This window comes from Nestor notabilis, unplaced genomic scaffold (genome assembly GCF_000696875.1).
Source record: "Nestor notabilis isolate BGI_N333 unplaced genomic scaffold, ASM69687v1 scaffold598, whole genome shotgun sequence".
Taxonomy (NCBI): domain Eukaryota; kingdom Metazoa; phylum Chordata; class Aves; order Psittaciformes; family Psittacidae; genus Nestor; species Nestor notabilis.
The window spans coordinates 611-13,380 of record NW_009941252.1 but is presented as its reverse complement, the minus strand read 5'-3'; the positions used below and the strand labels follow the sequence as shown (position 1 = coordinate 13,380).

The window sequence follows — 12,770 nt, the reverse complement described above, 5'->3', positions numbered from 1 at the left end:
CCTACTCACACACCATCCATCCTGAGCTGTTCTCCTCTACCGCCCCTATCCATCCCTGGATGGAAGTGTTGTACAGCTGCTGCCTACCTGATCTTGTGCTATTCCATGTGCTCCGAAGAGGCAGATGTAGCTGAACACAGAAAAAAGGTTAATCTTACATGTACTGCATTATCTGTTTAAAACAGGCTAATTAGCATAGTATGTAATTAACTGGTGAGCAAGACTATTACTGTTCTTTACACTAGAAGAAAAATCCTTATGAAGTCTGCTTATCCTTACCTGGAACAGTTGTGATGGGAAGCATAAGCCACTTGTAACTTAGCACAGGGAGACTCTGAATTTAAAAACTCACAAGGTGGAAAATACCTCAGCTGATAACTCATAGTGTGTAAGTTCATGGTTTGATATCCAGCCGCCCATGTTTGCAATGCTTTCCCTCAGAAGAGGGAGAGATTATAACCTGTCCTTTCCAATATCTTTCTAGAATCACCTACTTCTGATACCCACCGGAAGTGTATGTATGTGCAGTGTTCCTGATCAGTTTACTGACCTTGTCCCCAGTGCCAGCAGTGTGTGTTTAAGGGACCCCAGCTCTTTCATTTAACATATTTTTTAAGAATTTGGGTTAGGGATGTGGGTCCCTTACTGAGCTGGCTTCAGAAGAGCTGCTTTTCTGTTCAGTTGCCCTATTGAACAGTTCAGGACAGCAGTTACAGTGTTTACAGATTCCTCCAAAACATCTATAGAATGTATAATAGAAGAATTCTAGAAGAATTTATAAAGTCAGGATTATCTTTACTGTGACGCTCTTACAGCACAGAACATTGACTTGTATAAAAACATGGGAGGCAGAAACAATCCCAGTATGTAGGGAATTATGTTTTACTACTAGAAATACTACATTAATTCTTAAATTTCAACTCTTCAACTTCTCAGTGTTTTTGGGGAGCAGACAATAATCCTAAAGAATGAGGAAAACAGGGTTTGAGGCGTTTTTTAAATTGGTATGTTCATAACAGAACTATAGCAGTATTGCCTTTAAAAATTGACACGAATATGAATGATATGAATGATGATTAATCCCTGCATCTTGTCTATGCACAGAATGAAAACAAATGCAGGTAAAATATTCAGAAACCCCAAAATCAAATTAGGACTGTAAAGTGTGCAAGCAAAAAGGATGAATAAAGGACCGAGTGTGAACTAAAGCTTAAGACCTAAGAACTCCAAAGTTTTTATTGATGTGACAACATCTGTTTGAAGAAAAATAAAGTTAATGAAATTTACAAGATGATAAACTTCCAAGCTTCCACAGATTTCATAACAAAACACATTCATGAATCAGTGAACCACAGCAATAGTAAGGCCCTACCAGTTTTGCAGACTGATTTAAACTTGGAGCAGGAAGGAGGGAGGGCACTTTGATTCAAGTCAGATGGGCTAGGGTGTCAAATTCAATGTTCTGCTCACTTTGTAAGTGTAGGCATTTGTATTTGGATGGGCATTTAACTAGATTGTGGTAGCTTTACATTAAGCCAAACCACCAAAAATTGGGCAATAACTGAGGACGGGAAAAGAAAATCTAAGTAATACTAGACTTTTTTTTTTTTGTTTTGTTAACAAAACCAAGGGCATACTGAACAAATCTGAGAAGCATTTCCAACTGTTTGAAAACCTGCAGGTAAAACAGTATCCAATTCAAGGCATGAGTCTGAGCCTTTTAATGGTACCTGGAAAAATTCTCTCCATCTGTTGAGATTAGGATTTATGTTCTAGCCAGTGGCTTAATGGGTCTGCAATTTCCAAGCTCTGGAGTCACATCTGATGCTAACAGCATCTTCATCAGTGGTGGAGGTAGCGACAGCTGAAGGAACAGGCTGTGGCCTTTCCAGTGGATTTTTGAAGTTTTGTTTCTGAAATGCTAAATTCCATCCTGGGCTTTTTCATCTCCACCACAGGTGCAAAAAACCAGTAATGCTAATTCCAGCAATCCCGATCCTATTTCATATGCAGAAATTAACCCAAAGGCAAGTAATAAAAATGCATACATCATCCCATTCAATTATTCAGCAGTTTTGCAGACATACCAGAAAAAAACCTAGCTTTCAATATAAAAATTGTCTATGAAACAGTCTAACTTGAATTTTTCTCCATGGATCATAATTCCACATGTGCTGCTGGATCTGTTGAAGAGGAGAGAAAAATGATCATTCTGTTTCCAGCTGCCTCAATTGGCAGATTGGTTTGAAAATTAGTACATAAACCCCAAAGACTTGTGCTTTGCAAGGTTACCAGTGACTGAAGTACAATTCATACCCATTCTGTATACAGGCACTTTAATTAAGGGTTAAGATAAGGCCAAGGCCATAAAATTGCAGGAACAGTGAGGGTCTTTAACAGAACTGGAATAAGCATACAATATAACTCTCTGTTCTGGAGGTTTCAGAAGCAGGTGAAGTTATACTAGCCTTGCTCACTAAGGTCTTTCTGTCCTATTAAAATACACATTATTTAACAGCTCGTCCATGCAAGCCTTTGCATGGTGCAAGCTTACAGTGAGCAAGTATGCAACTTAATACTACTCCAGAGAGATAGGAAAAAACTCAAAGTAGGGAAACAGCCTGAAAGATTACCATGTGTGTGGTGTCCTGGCATCTCAGCTGGTATTCCTGTTTCTTTTTCTTTCTGGAAAAGACTTTGGAGCTGCTTGATTTCTTGATCATAGTCCTGCCATTCTGGAACTATACGCATTGCTGCTTGCAACTTGGGCTCTTTGGTCATTGGGTTATTACACTGCAAACAAAACAAAAGAACTGTTCAGATACTTAATATGTAAAAAAGGTTCATGTACTGAACAGAGGTATGCTTCCCCCTGGTGGAATCCCTCTGTTGTTGATGAACCATACATGCCTGTGTTCAGCTGGAGTAGTGTAAAGTCTCTTTCCAAATTCACAATAATGCCACTGCTCCAGGTAAGAGAAATATAGAAAGTAAAGGGAAAAAAAACCATGAAGTACTGAAAACATTTAGGTAACAATGGAGGTGCCTGGGTCTGAGGTGGGGAAAGTGCCTCTAAAATTGGTCATCGTTATTTTGTTGTGACGTAAGACTGAGGGAGCCATACTGCACTTACCAGATCAATGGTTTTTGCTCTCTTCTTTGAGGAATCATCACACCATGTTTCACACCACAGCCACTCCTGTGGCAATGATTTAATTGGTACCTGGTGGATCATGTTGTTAGGCAAATCCTGGTGTAAAGAATACAAGTTAGTAACAGTGTGCGCAGGGTGCAGTGTGGGAGGAACAACCTCCAACCAGATACTATGGGGAAGTTTAACTTTTGTAAAGAGTGATTTATTTATTTTTTTTATTATTTTTTTCCCCCCGTGCAAATGAAAAGTGGTGAATCAACATTCCATTCCATTCCAAACAGTCCTTGGGTAAAAAACTACAACTGTTAATCTTACTTTGTTGAAAATCAGTTATTTAGCAAACAGTATTAAAGCAGGAATATCAGTCTAGTGTCAAACCTGTACTGGACCAGTTTGGAAGACAGTTCCTAATTGATTAAAACCACTGTGTTATTTTTATCATCTACCACAGTATAAGCCTTATTTTAGTGTTAAGTCAGTGCATAGTAACGTAGTTGTAGCCGGGTAGCTCAAGAAACAAAGCCAGTTGTGTTATGTATTTGTCTTGAAGTACACTGGAAAATTTGATAGTCTTAGGACATTTAAGGGGAAGGTGTTGTTTCCACCCAGTAGTTATGTTTGATGCTATCAGTAACTGCCACTGGCATCTGGCTGTGATTGAAGTTTGGCCAGGAAAGGAGAGGTCCCAATCTGCCATTATACCCCATAAAGCAACACAAACCCAATAAAAACACACCTGATCGAGGTTGGACAGACTGTTAGGATCCTGACTAAGACCCTGATACTGTCCTCTGAGTCGATCTCCAGCTGCTATCTTTCTGAACTTCTTCAGATCCACAACATACAGAGCACTACATGGAGATGATGCAATTAGTAATGACAGTTGACTGATGAGTAACTTACTGCAGCCCCAGTAAACCCCAAGATACAGTATGCTAAAACAATCTCTTGGTAGCAGTACATCAAATTATCTAAGACAAGGCAGGAAAGCAGTTCTAACAAGGTCATGGCACGTACAAAAAAAATTCCAACAAATCTATCTTAGCTTTGCTGTCATGCAGTCCCTTCTTCCAACATTTGTTATTAACAAATGAAGATGTCTGGTTAGTTAACACTTCAGTTCTTCATCTGTAAAAGTGGTAGCATACTGAAAGTGACTTCAGTGCCCCTAGTGCTTCAAATGGACCATAGGCAAAGGAACCTTGAAGAGGCAACAGTAAGCAACAAGTGGTTCACTGTAGCGTTGTTTTCACCTCAGCTAGTTTTCTGCTAGTTCTAAGCAGTAGCAAAAGCTTCCCCCCCGCCTCTATTTGGTAAAAACTGAATTCTTCAGTACCTGATGTGGTATTTTCTTCCAGCTAAATGACTTGCCCAGTATCCCGATTTCCAGAACCTATAGCCATCCATTTCTCTTCGACTGTCACAGAATGGAGTATATCCATAAGGAGCACCATCTAGATTGAAATCCCGTAATTCCTTTAAATCTGTGCGCACAATCTGAAGGGTAAAGGACATTTTATTTAGAAGGTAGAAGCCAATCACAAGTTAGTTTGAAATGCTGGTCAGGACTTAATTCAAACTGAGCAAACAGTTAAAGGAAGAATTACCTATTATACTCTGCAGTCTTTTGCATTGTGTATACGTAGTACAGAAACAGCACAAAAGGTGTTTAAAGCTGCCCTTACAGTTGGAGAAACTAAAATAGAGCTTAAAATAAACTGACAGGTTAGTTTGACAACTAGAGTGCCAAATTATTGCTTAATAACCAGCAAGAATTCTCACTATACATGAACTCCACTGTGATCCTTTGTATCCTTTACTCTTGAAAAAAGTTTGCAAACCCTCAAGGGATGAAGGCTTTTTTGTGTCTTTTTGACACAGATGATGTGACAGTAACACTACTTTAAAAATACCACTCCGGTGGGAAAAAAATGCATTAATATCTCTTCTATAAACACAGCAAAAAGTGTCTAAAATGAAAACAGCATAGATGAAAATTTATCCTAGGTGATACTTCAGTGTAAGTTGCAATGGTTTTAACTGACATGAGATCACACTGTACATTTGTCAAGACACCTAAGGCATTTTATACTTAGGTGTTGATAATCTGTACTTCTCAGTTTCATGTATCTTTCTGAAGGAGTATTTTTGGCAGCTCTCATGCACATGTATCCTGTACTTTCAAACCGTGCAGGCAGTAAGCACAGATAAAGCCTTACACACACCATTTGCTTTGCAGCAGAATACAGCTTCATGCACAGGGGATTTGCCTTCTCACTCCTCTGAAAGCCACCCAAGTCTGGCCAAATGGAAAGCAGGGGGGTGGGACTGTGTTTGGTAACTTAGGAAAATACTGTATGTGGTAAGTGAGCTGCAGGCTGGGAGAACAGTCACAACTGGAAAAATGGAAGGGTGAAACAAGAATCTATTTGGCAAACTAGCTGGAATCACAGTGAGTGAATGAGGACCCAGACAAAAGAAAAGGACAGGCCAACAAAACCAATCTTTCTGGGAACAGGCAGGAAAACCAACGTTCACTGAAGTATACTATAGTTACAGAATCAACCTTCAATCGTGCCTGCGAAGGGCTCTAACTTGCAACCTTTCCAATAACAGAAATTGTACTCAAGAACATACTGTTCTTAGAGAAAAAAGAAAGTATGAAGTAATTCCAACCTCTGTGTTACCTGATCAGCATCCACAAACAGGATTTTATCAACAGCTAATGGGAAGAGCACATCTAGAAAGAGGATCTTGTAACCCCAGATGATACGCTGCTTCTCTGTTTGCTGATGAAGCCAGCGTGGCCATTTATACTGGACAAGCTCATACTGGAAATTATACTTCTTTGCCATGTATGGGATGAACTCCTGCAGAGGGAGGGGGGAAAAAAGTAGCTTATCTCAGTTCTTTGTTCCTCTGCAGGAAAAAGAAAAGTGCATTACAAGAGATAGACTTCTGTCTTATAAGTAAGGCATAGAACATTAGAAAATGAAATACCGTGAAGAGAAACTACAGTTTCATTGTTACTTCAAACAAAGAAATAACCTCAAAGTGAAGAATCGGTACAAATTTTAAAGCCAACTACCAGCAGACAATGAAATATTTTGGCATTCTGCCCCACACAATTACTTATGAGCCATTTTATAGTGATCCACAGATCAGTTTAAAAGAATGCATTACTCAAATCATAAAATTTCACAGATGGGAAAACTGTTATTTAGGGCTGTACAAAGCTGTGTAAATGGGAATAATAAAACGAGAGAAAATAATTGGGAGAAATTCTTTATTAGAACTGGGCTCACGGTCAAAGCAATTAACGTTCTCATCTGGAAGGCTTCCTCTGACACTGGGAGAGTACAGGTTTAGCCAAGGGATGCTGGCACAACATAGCCATTAGGAAGGGAGGAGGGCAGTGTTTCGTTGCACCACTGCAAGAGGTGACTGACAACAGCAGTCACAGCGCAGCCCATGGTTGAAGCAGTGGGGACATTGCTAATTACTTCATCTTGAATTCATGATGAACATGTGAGATTCTCTCAGAAATGCTATTTCCTAATATTGCAAGTTGCAATCTCTTAACATTCATTTACCTATGCTTTCTATTTTGAATCCTGCTGCTTGTTTTATGTCTCACATACAATCCCTAAGTATTTTGGGGTGTATTCACCTAGGGCCTGCATCATTCTCTACCACACACCACTCACATAGTCTTGTCAGCCTGAAACATGGTTATAATGTCTTCTCTTACAGAGCTGCCTCCACACCTGGTCACAGGCATTGCTTTGATAGTAGGTTTTTTTTCCTACAATCTTCCAGCCCTTATGTATTAGATGTAAGTTTATAGCCCCGAATTTCATCTTAAAATCTACACCTTTATTGTGTGAGTCACAAAAAATAGTTCAGATTCTTTCAAGTAAGATTTTCCTAATATGTGCTCTTCTCTTAAATATTTACCTGCAGCATGAATCTACTGTCAACCTGTCTGTCATTTCTCACAGCTTTCTAAATAGAGTTGCCAGCTTACACCAACTTGATTCTTCATCAAAATAGAAGGTATACAGGCAGGTAACTGTACATGTGTTTACGCAATAGTATGTTGCAGAGGTTGCAACTTAAAAACTAAAAGCTTTTCCTCACCACAGAATAAATTTCTAATGAGTTACAAACCTTGAATGTAGGTGATAAGTAGTTCTTCAGAAACCAAAACTTTAAAGGGGTCTTGGTGTGCTTCAGCACAGACAACATCATTATGCTGTCAAAAGAAAAAAAAAATAAAGCATTTACAGGAATAACTACTAGATATCAGCTGTGTAAGAGATTATATACTGCTGGTTTACTAGACTGAGTTATGTGACAGGTAACCTGATCTTCACACATGAAGAAAGAGTGGGTAGCTTCAGCCTGTTGCAGACTGCTTAATTTTATCTACAGAATAACTAAACCTCCCACAATCTTTTTACTTTAATGAGTCAAAGAATATGCAGCATGTTGGCTTTCACAGTCCTCTGAGAACAGAAGTTCTTCTCCAAAGCAACTATGACTTATTCTGTAATATCTTAACAATACATTTGAATTTTGTTATACTGTAGTGAGAAAATGTAGGACAGCGACAATGCCGTCTATTAAACTAAGTCTGGTTTGAATGTATGAATGTTATGCAGAATCTAGAGGACTTCTGAGCTGCTCAGGAAGTTTTGGGGCTTTTTTATATTCTTGCAAATTCTAACCTTTCTTCTGTGGAAATCAGGGTACATTACCATTAGAGACCGTAGGACTCACCGTAGGAATCTTTCATACAGGTGTCCTGAAGCCACAGAGAATATGTTTAGTACATCGTCTTTATCCTGTTTCACATCTTCATTCTTTTGTCCTCCTGTGAATCCCCTGAAAGGGTAAATGAATTTATATAAAGGACAAGATAGTAAGGGACAGCTATATAGCAAAGAGTGCAACCGATGATGAATTGCTACAACGCTGGTTTAATATAGTACAATTGCACAGTTTGGTGTCGTCCCCCCATGCTGGTCAGGCTGTCCTCCACAAGGCAGAGTACTGCAGACACAGATGTGGAAGACTCAGTGGCATATCTATGAACACTTGCTCAATGGCAGGATTGCTGGCAGAGATGCAGCTCCTGGAAATGAATGATGTTCACAGGCTCCCAGGTAGCGGTGGCGATAAGGGAAGGCAAGCAGGTACAAAGCAACAGCCCTGGTCTCTAGCAGCAGAGGGGTCCTATAACAGCCCTAAATTCAAGCAGTCTTAATAGACAGCTATGGAATATCACAGATCTAACTGTATCATCAAATAGTTTTCCAGTTTCAAGAGAGTTTCAGGTTATTACTGAATTCGTTTTACCATTTGAGGGATTCCCAAAATCCAGATTCATTCTCACTGGTACCATCACTTAGTAGATCTTCATTCATCATATCCAGTTTTTTCTGAACCTGTAAAGCATAATGTTGCTTTAATGACTGGAACCACAAATGGTAAACAGACATGGAGAGTGTTATTTTGATACTGGCTCTGTATCCATCTGAATTCTGCCTAGTGAGCTGACAGGTAACCTAACCTGCCTGGAGAATCAGATCAGGAAACTGACATTTTCAGAACAGATGCCAAAGCTGTTTTCAGACACCAAAGGCATGTTAGTTTAGACGGTTAAAATGCTTTGTTAAGAGGTTCTTGGTGATGGAGACTGGCAAAGAAAAAACCTCAAAGAAACCAACAAATACTCCCCCCCTTACGTTTCTAAGTGGTATTACTGGCTACTGAGCCAGGTGTATGATAACCGTGACTTATCTATTGGTTGTCCTCCTTAATCTTTTCAGCTCTTTCTATCTGCTGGGCAATCCTAAGAGACAGACAGATTACGAATTTACCTTTTAAATTTACCTTTTATTTTTTTTATATATATACACTGTATTCTCTCTACTTTTTTTTTTTTTTTTTTTTTTTTTTTAAATAGTTATATATACACCTTTTTTTTTCTTTTTTTTTTTTTTTTTTTTTTTTTTTTTAAATAGTGTATTGCCAGATGAGTACAATTTACCTGTAACAGATATATATATACTGGCTCAGTAGATACACTGAATGTTTATTACCAGATATATATAGGACATAAAAAAAATTACTTTTTTCTGAGGCCACAAGCGTAACAGAGTCAGTAAAACATGAGCATAATTGTTTCTCATGGGCATACAAATGCAACAGCAGCTACATGTCATTCCCTCTTTTGTCAAAAAACCAAAACCATGTCTCCAGATAATTCTCTTATTTTTGATACTGTGATGTGAATGTTGTGTAAACTGCCTTAAGTGCATGTTTGTAGGAAGAGATCATCAGGCCTTAATCAAAGTTTCTTTCCCACTACTGGTCAAACAATCTTTTTTAAGAGAAAATCCAGGTTTTTTAACTCACCTTCACTTTAATAATTTTGCTTTTGAAGTTGTTGAGAACAACACTAACGTCACTAGCTTCAGGTGGAGAGTCTGTGCCATCATGGCTGAAAGTAAAGGAAAATATTGACCTTTACTACAATGCAGAAATGTGTTCTTTATTTCTTCTACACATTTTTCTATGTGGTTTTAAGCCTTAGCGTTGTAAAACATGTTTGAGATGCGTAACAAATACATGTATTTGAACATGTACTTCCTGGGTTTTTTTTAAATGATTTAATTTCATTCATCTCACATAAGTTATGTTTAGTACAAAATGTAACTTACTGTTCAGTTCACTACACTGTGGCAAGGGAACTATTAAATTCATATCATATTACAATGCCTGTCTAGTTCAGAAGTTTCACAAGAGGAAGATTTAAGTATTTCTTATACTGTCCTACCTGTAGATCCTGTAGATATCCTCAGATCTGCCCTTTCTCAGTCTTAGAGTCCATGCACCAGGATTGGCTTTTAACTGAAAGTAGCCCTATAAAGCAAAAAGAGTATTTGTCAGTTTCCAGAAAAAGCAAATGTAGAAAACTGAGTTTTTAAGTCATGTATTTTGACCCACTGTTTTAAATGTGGAAATAGTTATTTGTAAGCCAGCTGATTAACATAACCTTAAGACATTAAAACCTTTGAAAATCCTTAAAAACAGGAGGAAAACCCCAGAAGTTCTATTCAAAATCCTTGTTTTTTCCATCAGAGAGAGGCATATGAAAAGTCCAGCATTATCTGATAGATGAAAGTCTTCAGTGGATTCTGATGGGAACAGCGCAAGCTTTTTTCCACAAAAGCTTGCCTTCATGAGGGAGTGGACACTTGTTGCACTGCAGTGCATGAAAGGTCTGCCTACAAAACTAAATCTAAATGGTTTTTGAGGCTCTACAGACTGGTATTTCATCTACTGCAGGAAACAGTAACATAATTCATATGTTACAGTTATCTTTTCTACAGAACTTCAGAAGTTACAATGTGAAGTTCAGATTTTGTATACAATCGTGTTTCAGGTTCCAGATCTGAATGTTTTATCTGTGATTTCGACTATTGCATCTATAGAAGATACAAACATTTGTAGTGATGCTTCTGTGTCCCATCCAGTTTTGTATTGTGCATGCAATTCCAGGAACCACTCTGGTTCCTGGAAGTTCTGCTTTAAAAAGAAAAAATATAGTAATAAAATTATAAAGTAGTAAAAAAAAGTCCAGGGTATGTTTGTGGTCTCTTCATACCCCTTCACAGTACAGACACTGAGCTGAGGAAGAGGATTCCCAGACACGGTGTTGTATATTGTGGTAGATATGCTTTGGTTTAAATAATTAGAAAAAAGACTCCTCTAAGCCATTAAGCTTTACTCCTGAACATACGGTGTGATCACACAGAAGAGTCATCTTCCTTTCTAAAGTAGGAAATATTACATCACTATAGGATACGTTTTGGCTAAGAAACAGCACAGAGAACTAGAGAAAGAGTAGGTATTTTAAAATATTTAGCATTGATAAGCATTTTTTCCTTGTTTTTTAATACATTTAAAGATTCAAAAATAACAGTAAACCCCCCCACAAAAGGCAGTTTACTTCAGTTTTTCCACTAACATTACATATCAAGAATATATTCCAGTGGCTAACTTTCCTTGCCATAACTTCAGTTCATTACCTCTCTCATTGCACAGTGCAGACACTGAAACCAGACTGATCCCTTATACAGCTGCATTACAATGGCAGCTGTAGGGAACAATCATACGCTTGGATTTCCATTACATTTCCTCAATTAAACAAAGCGATTCCCATTCTTTCACACTTTTTTATTTTCTAGAATGTCAACTATTCTCACTGACTCTCTCCATTTGTTCCATAGCTTTGCTGAAGAAATAGGTTCCAAAACAAGACAGCAGACCACTTGAGGCTTACAGTACCAGAGTGGATGGTCTGAGGAGTACCCTGTCTAGAAAAACCCAGAACTCTCTGACCTTCCCTGGAAAGAGGTTGCTAAAGAATATTGGCATCCTTCTAAGATACTCCAGAAGATTCTTCTTGGCAAGCTGCAGGGAAAGGAGTACATCTTGAAAAAGGTAAGAAACAAATAAATAAGTACAATGCAAGGTTTTACACGTCAGTGTTGGGAATGATGTGTTTCCGATATATTTACGGGCAACTGTGGAATATAAGTAACACTACATTTCCATAACCCACTTATACTAGAAAATACTTAATAGTTTATGCAAGTGATTTTGCTGACTTGTGGACCAGTTATTTGCGGCCAGTTTCAACTGAATGCTTACCAAGTTGGCCATAACAATGGTATCGACAATGACAGGAGTGGTTGAAGTTCCCAGTGTAAACTGGAGTCCCCGAGGGGGCTGTCCAGTAGTAATATCATAGCAGTGTCCTTCCAGAAGCAGATACTCCAATTCATACTCTGCAGCTACAACATTATCCACCTGTCAGGAAAAGATACTGCTGAATTCAGCATAGCTCAAAAGTGCAAATCTTTAGTGATTCAGTTACTCTTTAGAATAGCCACAGGAAGTAAGTAACACTTTATTTTTCCAGCATAATTCTATTAAACAAATACCTAAAAAGCCTCAAAGAACTCAGCTCCTTCAAGTGACAAACTTCACACACACATTAAGTGTGTCCCTGACCAAAAAGAGTTGAATCTCAACTGGTAAGATGCTAGGGTAAGAAAAGAGAAGGACTGTTGCTCTGTTTTACTGTTTATATTTTAAATATTTATTGGAGAAGGTAGTCAAGTGAGCGATTGGTCTGGCATCTCATAAAAAGTTATGATGGGCTCCAGGACTTTGAATCTAAACCTGTTTAAAGCTAGTCTCATCTAGTATTTATCATCTGAAATAAACATTTGTTTTGCACTGCATTACTCTTTACAGAGTGCCACGGTACTCTCAGAAACACCAATTCCTTTTTTCCCACATGAAAAAAGTGCCAAGAAAAGTAAAGAAAAAGCAAAAAAAGAATCACAAGCCAGCTTGGGTCCCTAACAGGCTAAAATCAGGTGCAGCCTGAGGCCACTACATAACCAAAACAGTAGTCTGATTTCAAAAAGCATCTTCTCCCGTTGCACATCCAAAATGACAGTTTAATTGCTACAGCACCAACAGACTGCATATTAGGAATTAGAAACTGTGCACCTGCAAAAGTAAAGCTACTGTT

General features: G+C 38.3%; 1 protein-coding gene across 1 annotated transcript; it reads right to left on the bottom strand.

Annotated features, from left to right (window-relative positions):
• Positions 1-1,714: 1,714 nt before the first annotated feature.
• Positions 1,715-12,047, bottom strand: LOC104410556 (UDP-glucose:glycoprotein glucosyltransferase 1-like). The gene is made up of 12 exons (XM_010020769.1): positions 11,879-12,047; positions 9,999-10,084; positions 9,578-9,662; positions 8,516-8,604; positions 7,937-8,041; positions 7,325-7,409; positions 5,842-6,024; positions 4,491-4,651; positions 3,891-4,005; positions 3,134-3,250; positions 2,634-2,793; positions 1,715-2,183 (listed from the first exon to the last, which is right to left on the bottom strand). The coding sequence occupies exons 1-12, from the start codon at positions 11,888-11,890 to the stop codon at positions 2,158-2,160; spliced, it is 1,224 nt and encodes a 407-aa protein (XP_010019071.1). The 5' UTR covers positions 11,891-12,047; the 3' UTR covers positions 1,715-2,157.
• Positions 12,048-12,770: the final 723 nt, after the last annotated feature.